Below are 25,094 nucleotides of genomic sequence, written 5' to 3' on the forward strand. Positions count from 1 at the left end.
GGATTCCTGTAGGGAGGCTAGGAAAAAAATCATCTAAAGCTGACATGCTTAAAAGACTCACTACAAGAATCTTAGTATGTATTTCTACATCTCTAGGTATTTGGAAAAAGGGGGAGAGAAAAGACAATTTTGAAAGCATCTCCAAGCAAAGTTATACTATGGGTAGAGCAAACACCAGGGAGAACTGTTCTCTATTTGTTTCAGTTTATTCATTCTTTCACATGGTTTCCTTTGTTAACTTGTTATTAAAGGAAAGATTAGGAAAGACTGTCTTCATGTGGGAACAGTCTAACGTTCTTGAACAGTCTTACTATAGTCTAGTTTACTAAAACTGTTTTGTTTTTACTGGAACAGTGAACACAGGACTGTTTAATTGCCTGCCTTGAGACAGTCATCTTAATTCACTGCCAAGTGAATTTAAATAGTCAAGAACAAGGCATATTCATCTAGTCAATGAATTTCCACACATGGAGTTATTCAATGATGCCATTTGAAAGTCATATTTTTCTTTGTAGCAAATTAGCTTACAAGTGCAAACAAGCCTTCAGATACCTTACAGGGAATTTGTGGGACTGTTTGGATTCATGCTCATAAAGTGCTCTCAGATTCCAAGATAACACAGTTTACAAATGACTAAAAAATATTATATCATTGTATTGAAAAAGCCCGTTTTTACTGACACTTGAGAAATAGGCAGGAGACTGCTTTCTATGTGTATAAACTATTCTATTTATTTTGTGGTGGGGTAGTGTGAATGAGGGAAGAGTGAATCCTTAGATTGGAAAACTCATGTAAAGCTACCCTGAACTCAGAAGATCTACTTCTTAGTCTCCACACTCAATCTATTTTCTACTGCATCTGGAATATTCCAGATATCACAATATGTGATACATACAAAAAAAAGGTTTCAATATGACAATAAGACAAAAGATAATGAAGCCAATGGATGGCTCCTACTGGAAAATGGAAAGTGGAACACAGGATAATTTTCTTCTAGAGTAGTATAGGTAGGCTGAAGAGAAGCCAGCCAAGCTAAGACATCAGATGGATGAATGATAAAACACCAAAATAACAGTCCAGGCAGCAGTCTATCCTAAAGCAGGTACCAACCTGTTCTCTTGTCTCAGAGTAGGCAGCTCTGTCACTGCACACAAAGCCAGCCAGTGTCAATGTGAATATAACATCTAACTGTCAAGAAAGTCTAAGTGCAGCTAGGAAAAAGCAATGAGAACAGAAAGTAGTTCCTTTCCACAAATTATTTCATTATCTAAAATTATTTTTCACTTAAGGTAAAAGTAGAACTCAAAATATCTCTCCATTCCCCTAAAATATCTCTAAACTCTCCTTAAATAAAGTAACAGTCACTTCTAATCTATGTAAGGTGACAATCTGAACTATTGCTCTTCCTGTAAAGATGTAAGCTTAAGGGTTATTAAAAGCTCAGGTATTTCATCTGTCCATCAGCCCAGACAATAGGCAGCCATGGAGGTTTCAACTGAAAACCGTCCTTATAAATGGGATTTCCACTCGAGTTTAAAACAAACCGATCTTGGCAAAACTGTTTCCATATCAACAGAATTAAAAAAAAAAAAAAGGCACGACAAGTTTCACTTTTCTAGCCAGTTTGTATGTATGGCCAAACTTCGCAAACGAAGATTTGGGAAGGGCTCTCCCCACGTGCCCTTCCAGCCTGCGCAGTGGATTTTTTAGGTGAGGCACAGCGTGCGCAGAACTGGCCCCACCGTTTAAGTCCTAAGGTCCATCTGCCATGGCTGAGCAAGCTTGGACAGTGACAGTGAAATCCTCGGGACTGTCACAGCACCCGGTACTAACCAGGGCTGACCCTGCTGAGCATCCGAGATCTGACAGGATTGGATAGCAGGGAGGCATTTAACTGCCATGGGGACAGTCCCCACTGAGACTCGAACTTGGGTCTTTAGGATTCAGAGTCCAGAGTGCTCTCCTTTACACCATGGGACTGTCCCCAGCCAGTTTATAACACCTTTAAGGTCTCATTAACTGCTCAGATTTGGGTACAAGTTGATCACCACAGCCAGCACATTCCCAAAGGCACCAAAATACTGTCTACGCACAGTCACTGCTTTCCCAGTCAGGAGTGGGAAACACTTCCAACTCTTCATGTTTTGGAGAGACACTGACAAAATCCCAAAGAAGCAGTAAGGGAATATACTGAGCTTTGAATTTATTAACCTTGGTAATTTCTTGACCAAGGTCTCCCTAACAGTGCATATTAGAATAAAGCAAACTGGAGGCCCCTGGAGCTGTCATTTCCGCTCCACTTCAACCTTTGGAAGGATTAGCATTATCAGTGCTTACTGGAGCCTTAGTATGTCATTTCCTGCTTGCTTACCCAAGGTGACCCCATGTTTGCACTTCCCATGGAGTTGCTCCCAGGCTGAGCTATCAGGAGATGTTAGCTCAGAAAGCTTCATGGGCTGCAGAGGGGGAATGAGCCGACATCTCCCCTCAAGTAGCTGTTTCCATCCACCCTACTAAAGTTTCTGCAGACCAGGGACTTCTCAGTAACACAGGCCATAGGCCTTGGAAGGTCTGCTAATTCTGGCCACCTCATCCCAACTAAAGAAATGGTCAATTCCTTGAGAGGAAAGTGAAATGAAAACATTCCTGAAGTCTCCCATATACTGTTAGTAAGAAATATCTTTCAGTCACAGTAGAATCATTCATGACAGTGATGGGAAAGTGGAAGAAGTAAACACACTAGATCATAAGGCAATGGATTTTCTAAAGGAGAGGGGTCAGGCTTTTCTTTCTTTCTGTCTGTGATGGTCCTACAATGAGAAAATGCACTGGCCAGTAAGAATGGCAATGGAAACACACTCCTGTGGAATCAGGTCTACAGCTGAAGGGTTTTCCCTAAGTCTCTTCTCCACAGCAGGCTAAGGAAGTGTGTTGCTGAGAGACTACGGAAACATTGTTCTGTACCTGTCTTTTCTATACCTTACAGGGGTCCCATCCGCAGGACTACGTCATCTTTCTTGAACCCACATGAATGTTTCACAATATTAAAATTTGGCCTTCTGAAAAACATATGATAGATGTTTCTCATTAGAAAAAGCTTGGCTAAATGAGCTGATTTTGGAATGATCCAGATACCATAAGGAAAAATCTCACAAAACACCTAAGCAATTCCTCTGTAGATATATTGCATTATTCTTCAAGAGAGGAGGTCCAAGCAGACAGCCAGATGCACGGGGAAAGAGAAAAGAAGCATTAAAAGCCTGAACTTGAACTGCCATGAGACCCAGAGGAATTAAGATTTTTTTTTAAACTCAAACATTTCAGCTTTTCTGAACTACTAACTGTATAAAAGTCAATATTTCTTATTATCAGTCTTTTCATCTATATGTCCTCTTCTGAATTTATATAAGTATGGAATTTCCTGCACTGTGAGGTAAAACCCAGCACTCTACTGCTAAATCACCTCATTTAAACACAAAAAGCACCATTTACCTGCACACTTGTGAAGAGAATCTCCATTCCCTGGGAACCAAGGAAAGTCTCCCTGCCCAGCTGGATGTTGGTGATGTACTTTAGGCAGAGCAGGAGACCCCTACGAATGTAAATGTAGTTGTTGGAGACATCATTGCGGTGCCAGTCTTGATAGAGTCTCAGCAATTCACCCAGGTAGCCCCTGTTCACTGCCCGGCGGCTGTTAGACTCTGAAAATAAAGAGAAAATGCTGAATTAAACTGTTCTGTGTTTCACAACCACATGGCTACTCTGTGCTCTAACTCAAACTTTAGGACCTGCTCATTCCCAATTAACAGTCTTGGATTAAAAAAAAAAAAACACAAAAAAACCCCAAACCAACAACAACAACAAAAAAAGCCCACCACCAAACTGAAACATTTTTACTTTGTCTTTAATTATTATTATTCAGGATGTTATTTGCTAACCATAACCTAAGTTCTTGGAATCATACATGAAAAAAAGAAGTAGTGTCTCTCCTGTCTATCTTCAAACAGCTGCTCCAGAACCCTCCAGATGAACCAACCATGAGTGGCGAACAGGCAGGGCCCATATATCCTTCCAAGCACTAGCAAAACCAAATTCCAATTGCAGCACCACAAGATTTCCTGAAACTATGGAAGTTCTTGAGTTGTGAGAAAAGCTAAAGAACAGTAATATTAGCCAACAGCAGGTCATAAAATCTTCACATGGAGCTGTACTTCACTCCTGAGAGAACACCGTGCTGAGATCAACAAATTCAGAAACCTTGTGGCTGTACAGTCCTGTCACAGCCAGAGAAATTATGTGTAACTTCTAAATGTATTCCCACACATACCTGTACAGTGAAAGCCAGGAATCAAGGGATTCTAGAAACCCACAATACTTAAAAATTAACAAAACACCAACATGAGCAATAGCAGTTGGGGCTTCTTTTCTATTGCTTTCTGGCTGTAAGATTTTAAAGGTCACATTCAGCTAATGTTTAAAGGTTTTACTTGCATAGGCAAGAAAATGTAAAAAAAATTTTAAGAAAATAAACTTTATAAAAATATGAAAGATAGTTGCAATATTCCCTTAATCATGTAGCTCCAGGATACCAGACTGAAAGGAAAGGAGTATAAAACTTCTGATAAAAAACAAATTCTGCTGAGCATTCTAAAACACATCCCTTCACCCACTGCATTCCTTGCCCTGCCCCTCAGGACAAACATGAAGCTATACTAAACTCTAGGCTCTCTCCCTTCAAACCAATCCTGCCTAAAAATATTTTCCTGACTGGTCCTGACATTCCTTGCTGTGACACACATTAGAAGCTGTCAGGAGCTCAGTAATCAACAGAGGGGCCAGGTAGCATACATGAGGCACAAGCTCAACTCCCTGAATACCAATCAGCATTTACAGCTCACAACAGATGGCTCTTCGTATGGGTTCTCCAGAGCTAGTAGGCTCCAATCCACTTCTAGTTCATTAAGCAAAGTGCCAGAGAATCCCCACACCTGGAACTTTAAAGTCATCAGTGGGGATTCACAAGACAGAGGTTAAAAGAGAGAATAGAAAGATGCTGCCTCAAGAAAATCAGTAACAAGAGAAACCACGGAAGGAGGAAGCAGCATAGGCAGCAAACCTCAATCCTAGTGAAGGAGCAGATGGAGATGTTGGAAAGGGAAAGAAGTCATCGAAAGTTGTCTCAGTCTACTCTCTGCAGGACATTAGCAAACTCTTACCTGGCAAAGCTCTTAGAGAGTTGTTCTGCTACCTGGCCTGCCAGCAGAATTTTAGGTAGAATTTTATCTACCGCTGGCATCACAGTGCTGGCAACAAACAGCACTCCCCAGACCAGTTTGCCAAATCATTTTAATCCCACTCTGCATCTTCACACTACCCTGCTGACATGCCCCCACACTGACGCGCTGGTTCCACAGCTATTCCTGTCCTACACAGCTCTGCTCAAGATCTACACTTTGGCCTGCAGTTCTCTAGCACTGTATCCCCCTCTTGTTAACCATCTCACAGTAACTCTGCCTGAACATCTTGTATTTTGAGGCTCAGTGGTTGTCAGGAGGTAGAAGGTCATCCTCCTTCTTTGACCTTCACTCTGTATTTCTGTTTTCTATCTGACTTTCTGCAAGAAAACTTTAATTGCTTGAGAATCCCTTATCAATCCTAATGATTTTATTCATGATTTCCTGTTAATCCTCAACCAGCTGTCGTGTTTACTAACCGGCAAGATGCCTAACCCCTTAAATCAGTCAATCTTCCTTGAAGAATTACTAAGGAAGCCCTGTAAAAGTCAATAAGTATATAAAACATGACAAGAAGAAGTGAGTCAGGGAATGTAAGGTAGGGACAATTTAGATCAGACTCAGAGCTTCCCTGAACTGTTCAGGGACAGATGAAATTGGACTAGATCTAGAGTTTTACAGCCTCTAGCACTCGGTGCTTGAAGTCTAAGCTTTCTATGTCAATGCCAATAGGAAGAGGAAAAAAATGGAAAGCACTGTGTGTAGAGCTTCTTGGGGAATTTATTAAAAAAAAAAAAAGAAAAAAAAAGAATTTTAATAACTTGTATTTGCAATTTTTTTCCTCACATCTTTTAAGACAGATTTCCACATTTGATTGCCAGCTCCATAGGGACCAGAACAGACAACTGTCCTATACCTCAGTTTTAATACTCGATGAAAAGTATAGAGGAAGCTGAGCAGAATAACTTTGTTGTTTCCTCTGTGGTAAGCAAGTACTTACCCCCTTTAGGATCAAAACAGTTGCTTTGAAAAGTGAAGCTGAGATAGTCTGTTCTATGAGAAAGAGATGGAGAGGCAAGACTACAGTTTCCTCAGCCCTTTGATCAAAGGCAATGAGAATTAATTGCTGAGGGGGCAAAAAGCACATTCATTTTGTTTCTCCTGTATGATTTCATTGATTTTTCTCTGCTCTCCTCTGCTGTCAGTGTTTTTCTTAATTTTTTCTTTCATTTTTTCTAGTCAATAAAGTAGTGAATAAATGAAGGAGGAAGCATGCCAAGATCTCCAGAAGGCAGAATGGAAAAAGGAGGCCTCCCCACCTGTCTATGTCTGTTGGTCTCTCCATCTAGGGATGTACCAGCATAGGTATCTATCTATATTTTGGCACAAATACAGATGGTGGAAATGAATCATACAGGTACAAGCAGCACTGCACAGATTTTTAGGCAGCAAGAACTCAGCCCTCCTGGAACGACTATGTAAGATCTGTGTGGTAAGTGGCAAAATGTACTATGCCTTACTGTTATTCTTCAATTAGTTCCATTCCTTCTCCCTGGATATGGTCAGTGTCCAGTGGAAATAGAAGTTATCCTCCCACGCATCTTTCACAAGTGCCCAGGGATGGTATTTCCTATTTTGAGTGAACAGAACTGACTTCTATTTTATGAGACCATCATTGGGAACTCAGCACCAAACCCAAAAAGTCCTGGGTTTTGGCTAAAAACTGGGCTAATAAGTGGGCAAAACTGCACATAACAGCAAAAGTCTGATTGTACATCAACCCCTTTATGCTATAAATATCTGCAGCCATCAGGGCCTTTTGAGCTCTCCCCTCCACAGCAGTCACCTTCATCATGGTGACCACTCCTTGAGTAGGGATGTCTCTCAAAGTTATCTCTCAAGGCTGAGAAATGTCTTACTTGATACTAGACCTGATGGGTTGGTAAGTGACATTTTTTGCATACGTGTGACATTTAAAATACATATAGTAAGCTTCCATGATATTATTTGTCTCCCATACTAACCTTAAGTGCAGTAGAGTACTGCCCTCCAATACATAAATATTTTATTTTGTTATTAACTATGTTACATACCCAGATTGACTCATTAAAACAAAACTAACTACTAGATCAGATCTGTCTGAGTGATCTCTGGCCCTTCTCCTGTGGTAGTCTAACTTCATAGTCTTGTTCTGGCATCTCTGACAGGGGTGGACTGTCTTCACCATCATCCCCAATCCAATCCCCACCACATTATTTTATTTGTCAGAGTTTCAGTTCTGCCTCTGAGTCTGGCCTAGGTCATAAGGGAATGCTCAATGTACTTTCCCACACCCTTCTAGAACTGCCTCTCCATTTGTGGCTTCCAAGGCAGTGCTGTTCATCAGTAAAGTTTAGGTACTGCAGCACAGAACATGTGCTCTGAATCACCTGTACAGTTAGAAATATGGAAGCCTCAAATGGCTCAAGATGCATCTAAATCAGCAAGGGGATCACACAGGACAAAAATCCCTGGCTTTGACAGAATTCTCATTTTGTGTTAGGGAACAAGGGACAAGGACAGACTTCAAAGTCACATTTTCAGTTTAGTACATTAAAGTCTCATGACCACAAGTGTTCCTGCAGACATTTCTGAAGCCCTCCTCAAAAGCCAGTCCCCTTTGAAATGTTTGCCAAGAACACAGGGACCACTGGAAAACATACAGCATATTTAATCACAAAACTGTATTACAGTCAACCTGAAATACGATGAGCAATGCACTGCTTACTAGGCAGAACAAAGAGAGGTATTTATCTTTCTGTCTATCTGCTTAAATCTCTTTGTTGATGCCACTCAGCTGATTCATTATGCCAAGAACAGACATTACTATAGTTTGGAGATAAGAATGCTCTGCTAAATTAACCCTATGGCCCCTAAAGAAGTGAAAGGAATAAGAAAATATCCAACTTTGCCACTCTCCTCTAGTGATTGCCTCTTGGAAGTAAAAGATGTAAGATATCTTCTAAAGCAAAGACAATACCACTACTTTATTCAGTCATTGAGAGGTCATTTTTGCTGGAGAAAAGCACAAGGATTCTCTATAGAAACAAAACTGTCCCCATGGAGAAACAGTCACACACAAAGTGCTGGGATGAATTCAGACCCAGTGGACTCTGCATTTCCAGCAGGAAGCTGGTATTAGCTCTGCTCCTTCTGGAATCCAGAAGACTGGGCTGTAGTTGTGCCCTATAAACTTCAGGATCTAGGCATTTTTTTAAGCTCTTAGGATAGACAAACACTGGCACAAGACTAGAGAACACAGATAGTATTTTCTAGCAACTAGAAATGCCATGTTTTGCTCCTAGAACAGGAATGAGTCATGAACAGCTTCAGTACAAGAACAGCTCCTTCTTTGTACTCCAAAATACTTGGTTTAGTCTGAGGTGTTGACCAGTTCAGTGGCAGTCACACAAACTGTAACATGATACAGAGATTATTCTCTACTTGGTTTTTGTTTCATTGTTCATATGCATAAATCACAGAAAAGGAGGCCAAACCCTCCTGAAATAACCTCAGGAGGAAACTGATTTTCAAAAATGTTCCCTTTTTCTCCTTTATGTTTCAGTTTCACAAAATCCTCAGTTTTGCAACTCACCAGAAAAAACATAAATCAAACAAAAAAAAAGAAAAAATAAAAAAGAATACAGCTGCACAACTGCACAAAATTTCCCGTGTGATTTTTTTGATTGAAGTGAATTGAAAGAGTTCAAATAAGGATGTTAGAATTTGGAAGACTTCCTCAAATTCAGGCACTGAATTTTCTGAAGCCAGATCATCACTGGAGGCACAAACACTGCCCATGCCAAGACAAAGCACTAAGCAATCACTATGAAGGATGCCATCAAAGAAAAATGCAGCTCCTTGACACATGTTTCGTTATACTCACCTTGAGGAGCAAAACAGAAGGAAGTTGTCATGCCCCAGGAGATGAAACCAACCTTTTTCTCTCAAGCAGCAAGTTACATTCAGTTTGGGATATGTACGTGAATGAAGAGTCTTGGGGGTGGGAATATAAACGACACACAAAAAATAATTTTTTTTCACACAAAGTGGCTCCACTCAAAGAGATAAACTTAAAAGTACAGAACCAAGACTATCTGCATTCTGAAATTCAGGAACAAAAATGGATACAAAGCTTGTTTTAGATTATTATGAATTAAACCATTTGCCTAATTCACCTCTGATCACAATACCCTACAAGTTGTGATCATGGATTTGGAGCCAGACTGATAGTTGAGTTTGAATCTAGAGATGGATAATAAAGTCTTAAACTGATCATGAGTGATGGGTACCTAGCACATAATCAGGAAAAATCACAGACATCATGCTGTTGGCTACAGAGACTGGGATGGTTTAACAATAGGGTATTTTGACTCAAGATCAAAGACCTGCATCACTGAATCTGTTGTAATGCATTATGAATTCAGATGTAGAGAGTAGAGGCCTTTCAGAAACCCTAATCTGTTTCTGTGCTAGAACGTTGCTTTCTGTTCCTCAGAATTACTTGCCCCTCCCTGATGCCAGCATAAAAGGGAAAGAATGACACTGATTATTTTATCCCACCAGCCACAAGACATAATCCTTATGCTTTGATAAAAAAAGGAGCCGGTGAAAGGTTAAATAAAGGTTAGTTGACAGAATATGAGGAGGAAAGTGCAGGAAATGAGAGATGAAAGGCTGGTAGGGGGAGGCAAGAGGATAAAGACACAAAAGTAGGAAGGAAGAGATATAGAAAGAGAGGGGAAAGGCCATCAGCAATAACTGCTGTTAGCACACAGAATTGTCTTGATGAAATAAGCACTATCAGGAGGTCACCACAACCTGTCTTTTTAAATTGCTCATTACACTTTTACTAGGCAAGGATTGCACTGAGAGCCCTGCCTGTTTCCCCAGCCTTTTGCCTCAATATCCGCTCAGCAAATGCCTCTGAGACCAGCCCTAGCTAATTTCCTTAAAGACATGCAAGCTGGTAATTCTGGGAAGCACAGATAGTCAGGAATAACAAATACAACCAAAATTAGATTAAAATAACCTGCTGATAAACAAATTACTCACCCAAAATACATATTGGATGAGGCACGGTGGGAGTGGGATCCCTATAATCAGATCGCCACCGTGTGGCTCCTGGTCCACCACATTCCCTCCAGCCTGCACACCCCAGGTGTGTGCTTGTCTGTGCTGAGATAGCAGGAGTCCAGTTTTATTCCATTCTCCCAAGACTGGGAATGGTTTGTCTTTTTTTCTGGGGGGCTAAGTTCACTAAAAGCAATAGACACTATGGCCAAGAGCAACTTAGAAGGCAACCTACACCTCCCACTGCTGTTCAAAAAGTCTCCAGCTGGAGTATGTCCCCTCCACACCTCAGGACTGCTTAATGATGAGCTTCCCAGGCCTTAATACAGAGCCAGATCAAGACAGGAAGATACATGTACAGTGAAGAAACAGAACAAAGCCAAAGTAGTCTGGAAAAAAGTAGTATGTGCACACTGGGACAGAAAGAAGAGACTGGGAAAGTTGAAGTGCCTCATCCCACCTCAGTCTATAGCTGTTCAGGATCTACCTCCTCATCCCACCCTGTGGTAGGCATCTAGAAACTGAAGAAGAAAGGATGGACAGGGCTGACACTAGAAAACTTAATGGTAACATCCAAGAGAAGAGTAAAAAACTCTTGGTGCTCTCATGGCACTTCAGCAGCATTATAAATATTCACCTACCAACATGGTCAGCCTGTATAATAATGCAGTTCAGTCAGAGGGAGTTAACATGGTGGACAGACAACAGATATGATAAAAAAAAGCAAGGTAATGAAGGAGGAACTTGCTATGAGTTGTTTGCTGCATGCACGTGGGCATGGCAGGTGGGGAACACCAACTGGGAAAGGAGCATGCAAGGATTGGTGAAACATTCTGGGATGCTTGAAATGAGATAGTTCAAGAGCGAGAGACTGGCTGATGGTCAGGCAAGAAATGTCTTCTCTATATCAGTAATCTGAGCTTTCACTGATAGAAAGATGCAGCACTGTCATTAGAAGAGATCTAAACTACTGCCAGTATTCACCATCCCTATGCCTATCATCATGTGACAATCACTAGACAGAGCATAACCAAGGTATCTGTCTTCTTTCACTGCATTTCCAAGCGTTTCTTTCTTGTTGTGAATAAAGCACAAGTTTATATTGTTCCATCACTTATTTCTTTGAATAATCTTATGCTTTCCCCTTTGAAACACAACAGCAACAATTTCCCAGGTACAGCTGCAGTAGTAATTTTTTCTTACACTGATGTCTTTTTTCCAGGCATATCTTGCTTCTTGCAGTTATGCACCTATTAAGTGAGCATTTAGCATCAGCTTCTGTTAGGAAAGAGAAGCCAAACTGTTTCCAGCCAGCCCCTGGCTCTGCAGGTGGACAAAGTCTCAAGTAGAGCTTATGGAAGCCTGAGGAGATGAAGATGGATATTTCTGAATCCATCAGGGAGAGACACTGCCATCTGCCTGCTCTCTTTAAAACTGCTGTGTGCTTTCCCATTGCAGCTCTGCTAAAAGAGAGAGGAACACTGACCTTCCAAGCGCAGTTCTGTGTATAACCATAATCCCCCTGATCACTTTGGGCTGAAGCACTCAAGGATAGCACAGGCCTGCAGGGGTACTCTCAAGAATGGGCATGTTCTTGCCCTGTCTGTCTTAGAGCCTTCAGCCCCAGCAAAATACAGTCTCCTTACCATTTCCCAGCAAGCAGGTTACTGCAAGACTCCAAAAAGCTCACAATAATCAGTCTACTAATTCGCTACTTTCCAGGGTTTCTGCCTCCCACTTTGTTTGTATCTCAGCTAAAACATGCTAAAGGGCTTCTGGGTGCTTTGCCGTATACAACTTTACCCCGTGTTCATCAGCTATAACAGTTACCAGATTTGAGTTTTAACTTTCCAAGAACCCCTGCACTATTCAAATGCACTAAGGTCATAGCCACAAATAAGTTAATTGTGACAAAGCAAGCTGTCCTGGTGTAATACTGAAAAAGAATTAATCATTTTTCCAAGCATGGCAAATTTATCTCAAAGAACCAGAGCTATTTCTCACATCTCCTGACCCATACCTCCCAAAAGACACAACTTGCTCATTTGTATGCAGCTACCAGAGCAGTCTACTCCAAAAGCCTGGAGCTTCTCATGTCCTGAAAAACACAGGGCAAGGAGAAAGCTAAAAGACATTCTTGGCCACTCCAGCATAAGACTGCAGCAAGCATCCAAAAACACAGATCAGGCTGACCTGTGGTCTGCGTTGTTCTATTTGGTTGCACAGTATCTCAGCACCATTTCCCAAATTCCAGTTACAGTGCTTTAAAAAAACATCAGCTGAAAATAGGTGATGTGTTATCCCAAAAACTCTTTACCATTAACAATCAAACAGCATTGCTGTTATTTGTGTTCTTTTCTCCCTTTCCATGGAAGCAGCAACAAATTGGGAAGGATGTCTCAAAATTACTTAGTTACCCGCCTTGGTCAAGATCTGCAACATTCCCAACCAGCTGGTGCAAATGTTCAACACAGCCTCTCACAGCAGGGGTGTACCCTGGCAATCACCATCTCAGCCCATGCCTGCACATTATCAGACCTGAAAAACTCAAAAGGGAGAATAAGGTCATCCGTTTTGGACAATGGAAGTTTTTCAAGCCTCTGCCCACAGCATCATTTCAATGGGGAAAGTACAGTGGTACAACAGCACCACAGGACAGAGAGATCCAGGCCCCACTCTCCTGGAATGCTGAATCAGAGCAATAAGCATTTGTCATTGGCTGGAGAAGTTCCCCAATTCTCCCGTTGTACCAAGACCCAGGACAACCACTGCTCCCTAAACACTCAAAATAAGGTCGAGCTTACCTCCCTTGCCAGCTTTCTCCCTGGCACACAGGGCACCATCGCCCACAGAGGTGTGGGAGCTCCAAGAATCATAACTACTCACACAGGAAACTGCTACACTACTGCCTCTTTTCTATGCACTGCTCTTTGGAACCAAGGGAAGAATTAGGTTCAGCAGGATCATTCTGTCTAGCAGCACAGCAAAGAAAGGAAAGCCAGAAAGAATATGAAGAAAAAAGCTTACTTGATTTCAGCAGAGCTGCCAGAGCCCCAATGGCTGCCCTGGGGAAAGAAGAGATGGAGAAATAATGTCAATTTATTTGATAATTTTTGTAACCTTCATCTTCACAGTCTTCTGGGCCAGGCTTCCCAGACGGTCTAAACCGACAGCTTATGATGGACTTTGACAGAACTGAAACAATGTTTTACACCAACAGAGGATCCACTCTGGAGCTGACTCAGTTATTTTAAAAGACTATTAGCCCTCTAGCTTTACTCTAACACTGATTTGTGGCGACCATTAAAATTTAAAGCAACACCCACATATCCAAAGTAATCTAAAAAGTCTTTAAACTGATGCGCCAGAGCTCTTTCTTTGTACCAGAGACTCAGCACTGTTGTTTGTACCAGAGACTCAGCACTGTTGTTTGTACCAGAGACTCAGCACTGTTGTTTGTACCAGAGACTCAGCACTGTTGTTTGTACCAGAGACTCAGCACTGTTGTTTGTACCAGAGACTCAGCACTGTTGTTTGTACCAGAGACTCAGCACTGTTGTTTGTACCAGAGACTCAGCACTGTTGTTTGTACCAGAGACTCAGCACTGTTGTTTGTACCAGAGACTCAGCACTGTTGTTTGTACCAGAGACTCAGCACTGTTCCACACACAAGTGCTTCTATCTACATCAGCAGATGGTAACTTCTGTATCAAGTTAGGACATCGATGTCAGTATTTCCAGCCAAATCCCACTTCTTTTTCTATTTTCCCAAAACAAGATTCACCCTGTCCTCCCTCCCAGCTTTCACTGAAAATAAAATTGAATTTCTTTTAGTTGAAACAATGTCTTGCATTGCAGAGGTATGTCAAGGGCTCCACTCAGGAGGACCTGTAAAAAAGATGCTAAAGCGCTGTGGTAAGACTGCTTGCAATGAGGAAGTAGCCACAGGGGAGAGAGAGACAAGTTTCTATTAACTTTCTGTGTCATTTCAATGCTCAGGTAAGCAAGTTAACCTGCCTGAGCCGGCACAGCAGTGGTTTGTTTGGGAGCTGGTCACTAACATTTCAGCTTGAAAAGCTGAACTGAGCTATCATTGCTCCTCAATATCTGGAAGCATGTTTCTTCCTCATGTGGAAAAATCTCCATCCCAATAGCCCCATGAAAAACTTTCTTTTCTGGTCATGTTTTGCTGGAGCAAAAAGATCCATGTTCTAACCTGGCTTACTGCTGTGAAGTTTCAAGTGCTTAGAGGTGATTAAATAAATAGAGCTACAAAAACCTCCATGCCCAAGGATTCCTTAAAATGTAATCTCTTTACAAACCAATCCCCAAATAAAATCGCATTAACTTCCATACTGAGCCAATTATCATTCTGCAGCAAATAAATAAATATTTTTTGTCATCAAGCTGCTGTTCATTTTGTGTCCTAACAGCAGCCGAGACTAAAATATTCAAGAGCTGGTTCTTGTTGATGTTGGGTCAACATCTCTATCTAAAGTCATTCTTTCATAATCAATCTGTCAGAGTTCAACAACAGCTTTACAAACTGCAAAGGAAATGCACACAAATATAGAGAGAATAGGAAATCAGTAGCTAAAAATCTCATCAGTAGAAGCACAGTCATGTTTTCATTGCTTCTTTAGCTCCACCTAAACAGCAATCATTCAGCTAGTGGGAGGAATACAGTCATCTACCAGCTATTCAGCCTATTCAAGAAAAGGATACACAGTCTTTCCCTGAGTTTAAAGTCTGGAATAAAGTAAACAACTCTAAGCAAGTTAAAATTCCACCCAGAGCATCTCCCAAAGCTCACACTCCAGTATGTGACTTGTAAAAAGAGACTGCATTACATACCTACATTTTACAGGCTTAATGTGATATCTCAATCACATGCCAGAGCAGCAGTGCAACGAAGGAAAACCAGATTATTGTGAGCTTCTGCTCTGAGCAGAAGACTTCTCAGTATTTCACACAGGCATCTGCTTTATTTTGCATGTGCTTATGAACATTGCAAAGAGTTTCAGTAGAGCTCCACCACTGCCATAAAGACACTGCCAGCAATCCTTCCATCAGCCAGTAAATAAAAGCTGGATCCTCCAATACTTTTGGAGTGGTCTGTGAACCACATTGTATACAACTTCATTCATCCTTAGAGGCCTTAGAACTCCCAGACAGTATAGTCCCCAATTCCTACTATTTTTATTTCAAATTTTCTCCAATTCCTCATCACACTTGACCCAGAAAACCTAAGTTCTCTCTGGCCATACTATAAATGATCCTTCAACAGCCTTAAGTGCTTCTGGTCACTTCTTTTCTCTGGGATTGCAAGCAGCTGATCTGCTCCAAGTCAAGGTGTAAGAGCTATTTGCAATTTTGAAGTGACCTGATAGAACAGGTTTGCAACTGCTTTGCTTGTAAACCTGAGAAACCCAAGATTATCATAAAGATGAACGTAAATCCACCCAGAGGGTGCTGCAGGATAGAAAACTGAGATATGGCTTGAAAAAAAAATTAAAAACTAAATGTGGTGTTGCCCGGTTCCCAATACCAGCTCTCACCAGAAACAAAAATTTTCATAATCACCATCTGCTTCTGAATCGACATTACAGACCTGCAGCTGCAGTTAAATGGATTGCCCACATCCCAAACTAACAGCCTACACATCCTCATCTCAGACCATGCCTGTACATAGTACTGCCATAAAATAAAACAGAACCAAACTGGGATGTTCCACGTCTTCAGGTATTGCAATCCATCACAAGGGGTTTGGCAGAGGCAAGATGCCACTTTCTGCAGGTCCTACAGCACATCCTTTACTGTAAGTCATAAGTAGGTGCAGAACCAATAGACTGACCTCAAAGATATGCATTGCTTTAGAACAGACTTTGAAAGAAAAAAATAAAAGTCATTAGGATAAACTGAAAAACAGAAAAAAACAGCTTTAAGGGATAAAACAGAGATACCAAGAGTAGATCAAGCCTGTCTAACTCTGTATCTTTCTTTGATAAGGTAATCTATTTTTTCTAGACAAGGGAGATATGGTAGATTTAATTTATCTGTACTTCAATAAGGCATTTGATATGGTGCCACACTGAAAATTACTAGGCAAGCTGGAGAACATGGGGATTAGTGTAAGAATTACACCATGGGTAAGGAACTGGTTAAAGAGGCAATGACAGGAGTTGTGCTGAAAGAGGAATTATTAGTCTAGAGGGAAGTTATGTGTGGAAGTCCTCAAGGATCTTTTGAGACTGATCTTATTTCATCTTTTCATTAATGACCTTGGCAAAAAAAGTCAGAGTATACTAACAAAATCTGCTGACCGTGTGAAGTCAGGAGCTGCTGCCAATAGCAGGGAGTTCAGAATATCTTTCAGGAGTAACAAGATGTTCTTGAGTTCTGAAGCAATAGAAATGTGATGAAATATAATAGTCAAAGTGCAAGGTTAAGCATTTAGGGTTGAATAAGAATTACTGTTATGAGCAGGGGCTCATAATTTGGAAATGAGTAGAAGGACACCCTGGATATATGAGCCCATTAAAGGCTGAGGACAAGCATGACCAGAAGGGTGACAACCATGAAAAGAACAGATCAAGTCTCAGGACAGCCACTGTGAGTGGAGAAGGGAAACTAGGAATGTTCTCATACAAGGCTTCACCTGAGCAGCTGTGTGCAGTACACAGAAGGAACCATGCAGAGGGGTGCTAAGGAAATCTTTATGGTCATGGATGCATGATCCATGGGGAGTTTTAAAGATCACAGTTTAGTCATCTCAGAAAAATGATAGTCAAGAGACAACTGGATTTTTCTTCACAAACACACTAGGTGGTAGAGAAGTAAACACTGAAGAAGACAGAACAAATTAGGGTGAAAACCAAATTTGGCACAAGGACAAATGGATATAAAATGGCATGAATAAATTCAACTGGAAATGAAAGGATGGAGTTTTAAACAGTGGAAGATGAAGGTCTGAAGCATCTTCTTGGCAGCAATGGGACAAACAACCTAACAATGCTGGAAAGGCAGCCTGAATTCCTTATAATGGAACTGCTAGGCCCAGTTGCCAATGAGGAAGTGGTCTGAAAAAAAGTGACCCAGGAATGACTATAGTCCTATATCCCTACATTTTAATCATAGATATAATGGCAGTGAAATAAGAAACAGGAATTCTAAAAGCAGAGTTAATTAACCACAGCCCAGAAAAGAGCAGCTGCAGCAGCTTAAGCTGGAAGTCTAAATAGTCCGATGTCCCGTGGCCAACAGTGACCAAGGACAGTGTACAAGACCACAGCAGAAACACAGTGCTAAAACTTGCAGAATAGATACAAACTCCAGCAGTTCACAGTCCAGAGATCCCATTAACTAGCAATGGTGCCTCTGGAATGGGTTTTAGCTGTTTTTTCTTTCAAATATTTCACTGGGAACTTTTGAATTTATGCAAACTCTTAGCATTCATAATTATCCTGGGAAATGAGTTCACACCTACGCTGCGTAGAGGGTTAACTGCCTGCATCTGTTTTCAGTCTGGACTTTCAATCAGCATTGTAATTTACACATTAAGCCAGATGTCAGCAAGTATCCCCAGAATATTACCTATCTTTGATGCTGAATGAATTCAAACATATGAAACACCGTATGAGAAACAATAAGTCATAGAAGAGGATGAAGAATAGGTGTGCACTGAAAGCAGCAGCCAGACCACTGAAGTATCAATAGGGTTAGAGCAAACCAAGCAAATGGTGCTTGTGATGATATCAACACCTCTCAGCACCATCTGGCAAACCAACAGCATCTTTTCTGGCATCAGAAGACAAAGAGATGAGTAAGCTGGGGACAGGAAGACACAGACAGGAGTTCATAAATTGTGCACAAGAGCAAGGACAGGGCAGGGTGAAGATGGGAACTGGAGAAAAAGTTTAAGAACACAAGAATGATGACTTGATGAGCCATTTGCCAGATCAGAGGACTTGATAGCATGCTGAGTGCAAATCTCTGCATTTGTCTCAAGAAGGAATGGAGGGAGGACAGGGGGGATGAGGCAGGACAGGGATTAAATCATTTCAAAACCTGCCAAATCTGTCCAGATGCCTTCCTCTGATTTTCTGTTCTCTATGGTAATAGGTTAGCAAAATCTAAGCTGTTTTGTCAAGTCCTGAGTATCTCAAAGGAGACTCACTTATATATTAAAAAAAAATATGTATCAATAAAGCTGCCCTGTCTTATAAGGCATAATAATAAATGCTGCTCCATAATCAGAAAACATTAAAAACTCCCAGTAGTAGCAGTCAAGACTGCCACTCTGAAGAATGGAAATCTTTGAAGTGTTTCCAAGTCAGCAGCTTGGATACTGGGCAAGAGTACAACTAGCAGACAGATAGAAAAATGCAACTTCCAGATCCTATGCTTAGGAACCAGAAGCAACAACAAAGTAAAACTCCGTGTCTCAAGCCAAAGCACAATTGGATTAGCTAGTAAAACCAGACTGCTAAAAAGCCTGGATAAAGGGCTCCTATGCCTAGGTCACACTTTCAGATCCAATCTGCCAGGACATTTTTTGCTGGAACTCACTGCAAACAGAGGAGCCCGAGAGCTGAAATCTGGTTTTCTTCTGCACTCCAATCTTACCTCACAGGTTGCAGAACAAGGTAGTATGACGGACAATATTGTGCCTCTGTTTCTGTCTCTTGCAGAAAAAAGAAAGACTCCTGAAAATTATAAACTCCACTACTGAAGAGTCACATGGTTGACTACATGAAAGGATTTAAAGACTCGTAGGACACATGACGCTCACCTGTTCAGGACTAGCTTGGAACTATGGACAAGGGACAGCAGGGAAGCCAAAGACATGAACAAAAAGGGCTCTGCAAATCAGCCCTCAAGTAATTTAATCATCCTTCCTTCTCCTGCAAAACTGTGCCTTCTACACATTAAAACACCCTCTTCAAATTATTAAATGAAAGCTAATGACTTGGTGCTTCATTAAGTACCTCTTCAGCCTGATGCCTGATCTAATTCTTTAAAGCACTCACACCTGGATGATAAAGATGTAAAACACTACTTTTATAGAAATTTAAGAAAAGATTCTGCCCCCTGTCTGGCAACCCACGTTGCTCAGCTTCTTTTGCTCTTCACCCTGCTATTTCACATATACTTAACTTGCTGCTATCATGTTTATTTATATCACAAGCAGCATGGGACGGGGACCCTTCAATATATATTTGAACAGCATCTAGCACAGTAGAATCCTGACTCAGGGCTCAAGGTATCACAGCTTACAGGCTTAAAGCCCCTAAGCTTCCACAGTCCCTGTCTTTGGGAGGAATTATGTGTCCTTGAATGTACACATTATCTGGCTGCATTTTGCCTCCAACCCTTGGGACATGTACATAAACACCAGAGTTTATACATTCACAGAGCCACTCACTCTAAATTTCACATTCAACAACTGAGAGACATTTAGAAATAGCATGTAGGCAGTATGGCAATAGGTGCTTTATAAATCCAAACAGAAGGTACACCTCATTCAAGGCAGATGCCTTGAATAGTCATTTCCCTCATGTCTCAGAAATACAGATCTTAAATATGCAGGCACTTGCACAGTGATTTGTTTTAAAGACTTAAAACTAGCAGCTTCACAAGTCTTGGAAACAGAGGTGGGCAGAAGCTGCTTAAGCTGCTGCCATTTTTATAACACTGCTAGTCTAGGACTTACTAGAAAACCCCCATCATCCTGTCCATTTTAATTCCAGCTCATTAGATAGGCTTTAAAACTTACACTAAAGGGAAAGCTTGCTTACAGTCTTCAATGTCCCACACACTGCCAACACGTGGAGTTTGGAAATCCAACTGTTGCACACAGATGTGCTTTCAGTGTAATGCTTAGTGAAAGAGAATAAAAATCACACACTCTTTCTACTGGATACTTCAAGTCCAGTGACCAGCATGTGCCAGCTCCCAGGTTCAGCTCAAAGCCTTCAATGTAGCATCTTCCAAACTTCACCACCTGCCCTGGAGCCCGTTAGGTGAAAATCAGAGGAAAAAGTATAGCCTTCCAGCCTCTTTCATCTCTGTCTCCCAGAAAGAAGAGTGACTCCAGGCTTATCCTCCAGGCATCCTTACAAGTATCCTACTTTCTCTAGTGTACAACAAGTACAGAAGGCGAGACAGCTGTATCCTAAAAAGTCAACCTATTCTTTACAGCTCTAAATTAAATCAGTTTCAGAGTAGTAACAAAGAAGAACAAGGTATATGAAATACACTCAAATCCTTGCCAAAAAAATGCCCGAGGATTTCTTGCAGTAGAGTACAGAGCTGGCACTGCCTCCCCAAGCAGAAGCTACACCTCAGATTATGTCAGCTCCCTCTCCAGGGTCAGATGTCACCAATATGGCTAGGGGAGGCTGTGACAGCTTGTCATTCACATCAAGATGAAGGGGCTGGAAGGATCAAAATCAGACAGAATTCTTAACAAATTCATCACCCAGGTAGTTCCAGGCTGACAGTGTGAGAATCCAGCTCTCCCACCCAGGGGAAACATGTAGGGAGACTGACAAAAGGGCTTAGTGCTATGCTTGATTGATTAAGTGGAGTGGTGAGGACACTCACTGAGGCCACATCTGCTAACAAGCACCAGCAGAGCTCTACAGATCATCTTGTACACAGTTAAAGTGTGTCAGTGAACGAGGTTAAATCCCCTCCCTTTCCTCAGGCAACTGTCTTCCACTCCCAACCCAGTTACTACTCAGTTCAGAAAGAGCCTGTTGGTCTGTTGAGGCACTCCTTAGTTGTCCTTTTTTTTTTTTTTTGGTAGCTCATCAGTTCTCCATTCCCAGCAGCTTTTGCTCTGGAGACCACAGGATTTACATGAACATTGTGCTCACTTGGGAGCACATGCTCCATGCATGGAGAAAGAAACCCAGTTCCATTTTGTTTGCTTCCAGATTGTTCAGCCTCAAACTTCTCTGAATGCTGTGTGCACCCAGAGTAAGAGCAGTGAGAGGGACACAATGCATGTATCCTGCTTAGGGCATGATGAAGTCTAATGGCACTTCTGGGTGACATACCAGGGAACCCTGGGCTCAAATCTCAGCAGGGCAACTGTGACTTCTTTCATTAAGAGCATTTGAACTGCAGGTGCTTTGCCACTGGGGAGTCTCTGATGGTGAACTATAAAGGGAAGGTAGAGCTTCAGGGCACCCAGGAGTTTATGATGCCAGAAAATAACCCTGCACACACACCACATTGCTTGCAAACCTCTGCAAGATTTTTATTTTATGGATACTATCAATTACTGGCAGCAAAATACTTAAGGGCAGCTTCTGTTACTGACAATCCAGGCAGTGAGGTATCTAACATGTCACTGCTTGTGCCCACAGCTATTTGAGAGCATAAAAGGGAGGCTAGTTTCAAAGTAATCAAGGCTAAGACCTGTAGTTCTCCTTGACTACTGGTTAGTAGAAACCACCTCTAAGGCAGCAGTAATCTCAGGGTACAACATCTTTAAAAAGCACTTTGTAAAGAAAGGTGCTCTTGAGCAATAAAGCAGTGGTGTTTGAAACAGCCACCTTTTCTACATAGAGCAGGGCTGCTGTGATGGATGGAAAAGATGAGTTTTCATTTCAGACATTCCTGCAGTTTCTTTCTTAGAATTTTGAGGTTTGCTTTGTTTGAGGTTTTTGTTTGGTTTGTCTTTCTAACCAAAGAAATAAACATCTTTCAGAGGAGATAATTTTAAAAATGTGTACAGTAGAAGGGACTTGAAAAGAACATGAAATATGAAGCTGAAGGACTGAGAAGGCACCATCTTCCTTGATCTCTCCCAAGAAAGAAGGCTGACTTGTGTGTCAACCTTTTCTTTAAGCAAAAGTCAGATGTTTCAGAATAAAAGAAGGAATTACTTATATTGAACACAAGATGAAAAACTGTGTTCATTCTTTTTAATCTAATGGTAGTGTTTCCATATTACAAGGCTCTAGAAATAGATCCATCAGTCTGTGTATATATTGCACTTCAGTTCCCCTCTGGTCCTATTCAAGTGAAGCACATCCATAAAGTCCAGCCAAAGACACTCAAAGTTTAAAATCCCTAGGGAAGATAGGGTTTTTTGAATATGCTAAAGCAAGAAGCTGTTTCAGGCAAGCATAGCTGCTGGAATCATGCTTGTGTACTACATGACAAGGTGCAACTTGTGTGGTTGTGAACTGGCAATAATATCATTAACATAACCCTATATCCCTACTCACCTCTGCTCTTGGTGAGTGTCCAGCTGCAGCCTGTGGTACCAAGACCAAGGTTTGAATGTGGGAGCAGACGCTTGCACATCAGTTATAGCTCTGACAGCACTGTTACACCCACATCTACAGCAGGCAGCAAGTGCAATAAGATATCAATGCAATTAATCTCCTTGCATGCAACACATTTGTCAATCCCCATGTGCTTCCCAAAGAGGTAACCATCATTTCCCTTGTTATGCACACAGGTCATGCAGTTTCTATATCTTACTCTTAAACCAAATCCCAAAGGATGGTGTTCAGAGTTAGAGCTACCCGAAAAGCTTATATGCAAGTAGAATTTCAACAGAAAACACAGAAGAAAATGTGCAGAATCTGTCACTAATTCTTTCTTCCTGGTTTCCACCTATTCCCACTTTTCAACATTTCTAATGATTTTGTTCCCTCAATACATACATAGCACTTAAGCACCAAATTTAGTGTGAATTTGGCACTTTACAGTTTGTTGGACATAACTGATGCTGCTTGGAGATACTGGGATATTCATTTGTATGCCATGTGTGCACACAATGCTGAGCTTAATTGGTACTATTAAATCAGTCTCAAATTGAGAACAATGGATAATCATGCTTGAGAAACACAAAGCAACATTCTCTTACAGATTCACAATAGGCATCTTGATCTGAATTTAAAAGGCATTTTTATGTCTAAACATGCAGGTAGCACTCAGCAGGATATTTCAAAGCTCCATTGTATACAAAGGTCAGAACTACCTTTTAATGGTACAAGTTAATCCATTAACCTGCTGAGAGGTTTTCTGTTATGGTTACATTCCCTTTCATCTTCACACGTCTAAATCTCTCTGCAAATCTGGACATTCTTTCAGAAAACTCAGGTCTCATCCAAGTCCCTTTAGTCAATAGCAATAGCCAGTTTTTAAGAAAATTTTCAAATCTGTCTTTTACCCACCACATGTTGTCAAAACAGAGGGCTGCAAAACACATGTAGAACGGTGTTAAAAAACCTATAATACTGACTAGTTTTGCCACAGGTAAATACAGTAGGCATGAAGTCCTCGGGAAAATAACTGTTGTAATTGCAAGGCAGGTAGAAAAGCTTAGTAATTTGCCTGGGATTTTCAATAAAAGTTTAGCAGGAAATTGCTCTTCACTTCCCTCTGCAATTCCATAGCTTCTATCTCACTGGGCAGGTGAGGAGGGAATGGGGATACTGCTGCATTGTGTAATACATATAGAGATACATCTTTGCAGGAAAAAGAGCCAAGATGTGGAAAGCAGGGAGCTTTCACACTATCCTGCAGCAGCTTTCTAGACATAAATCCTCCAGGATGCAGTAGGGAAGGCAACAGAATCATCTGAGGGTGTGTGATCAGGTTCACACTAAATGGGATAGATGCTGCAGATGAGGATGCATCTTCTGCAGGAGCTGTCCCTGCAGGCAGGCTGAACCACCACCTTCAATAGCAGCAGGGGCACCACCATCCCAACACCTGCTGTGAATATGTCCTTGTCCTGTCCTTATCTCCACACCTCAGGCAGAACTAGAACATCTTGCTGCAGGAAAGGCAACCTTCAGACTGTAGGTCAGAGATGAGGCTCTCTGTAACCACAGTACCTCAAGCTATCTAGCATTTCAAAGAACAACCTATATAAGACAGCAATAGGAATGGCATAGGGAAGGTCCTGAGAAAAAGTGAGATGCTTGTTTATCTCACTGGCATGCAGAAGAGTCAGAGAAATAGGTTTATCTGCTAGATCACCCATGTTGCCAACCACACGGCACTTTGCCCAGCTGGTGCCCGAGGTTCAACATACAAGATGCATTCAGACCTTGTGAGAGTGGGCAGGAAGACTGGATACAATGCCAGGGGCAACCAAAGCACAGCCTCAGCTTTCATCTCCATATCTACAAGCAAGAGGATTTGAGAGCAGGCAGGACACACCGGCCTCAATTGCAGAACAGGTCACAACATCACCATGGAGCATGTAAAGCTGGTTGTAAAGCAGCATCTGGCTGCTGTGGCTGATCCAGCCAGCCACAGACTTATGAATTTGTTCAGATGCAATTGTATAATTCCTTATTAAGTAATAATCTGGTCACATCTTAGTTCTGGTGCCTATTCTTCACACCATTTAGCTGGAGGATTTAAAAGGAAGCAAAAGTCAGTAAATGTCACTATGCAGCAAACACTGGGTCAAATTCTCTTGATATTTGCTGTTTGAAAGCTGCAGTGTCACACTGGCATAACTGCAGGAGCTTTTTGAAGCAGTAATTTGCAGAAGCTTAAGTAATAAAAGTTAGGGGTTTGTTTTCCTCTCTCCTTCCATTGGAAAGCTTCCATCTGATATATTCAAGCCAAATTCTGGGATCTGAAAACAGACAATATCAAAGCCAAGACTGGTAGAACTTGAGCTGTGTATACAGGAATGAAGTGATAGGGATAAATAATTAAAACACAGTAAAAATTCTGAGCATTACTGGGATGGTTCTTCCACAT

At 41.4% G+C, this 25,094-nt stretch overlaps 1 protein-coding gene across 1 annotated transcript in view; it reads right to left on the bottom strand.

Annotated features, from left to right (window-relative positions):
• AGBL1 (AGBL carboxypeptidase 1) overlaps nt 1-25,094 on the bottom strand; it is a 254,951-nt gene that overhangs the window by 214,625 nt on the left and 15,232 nt on the right. Inside the window, exons 6-7 of the mRNA XM_071568852.1 lie at nt 13,374-13,411; nt 3,493-3,701 (exon numbers count right to left, since the gene is read on the bottom strand). Coding sequence (XP_071424953.1) covers nt 3,493-3,701; nt 13,374-13,411 — 247 coding nt within the window. The remainder of the gene's footprint in view (nt 1-3,492; nt 3,702-13,373; nt 13,412-25,094) is intronic.

The sequence above is a fragment of the Pithys albifrons genome, chromosome 13 (genome assembly GCF_047495875.1).
Source record: "Pithys albifrons albifrons isolate INPA30051 chromosome 13, PitAlb_v1, whole genome shotgun sequence".
Lineage (NCBI taxonomy): Eukaryota > Metazoa > Chordata > Aves > Passeriformes > Thamnophilidae > Pithys > Pithys albifrons.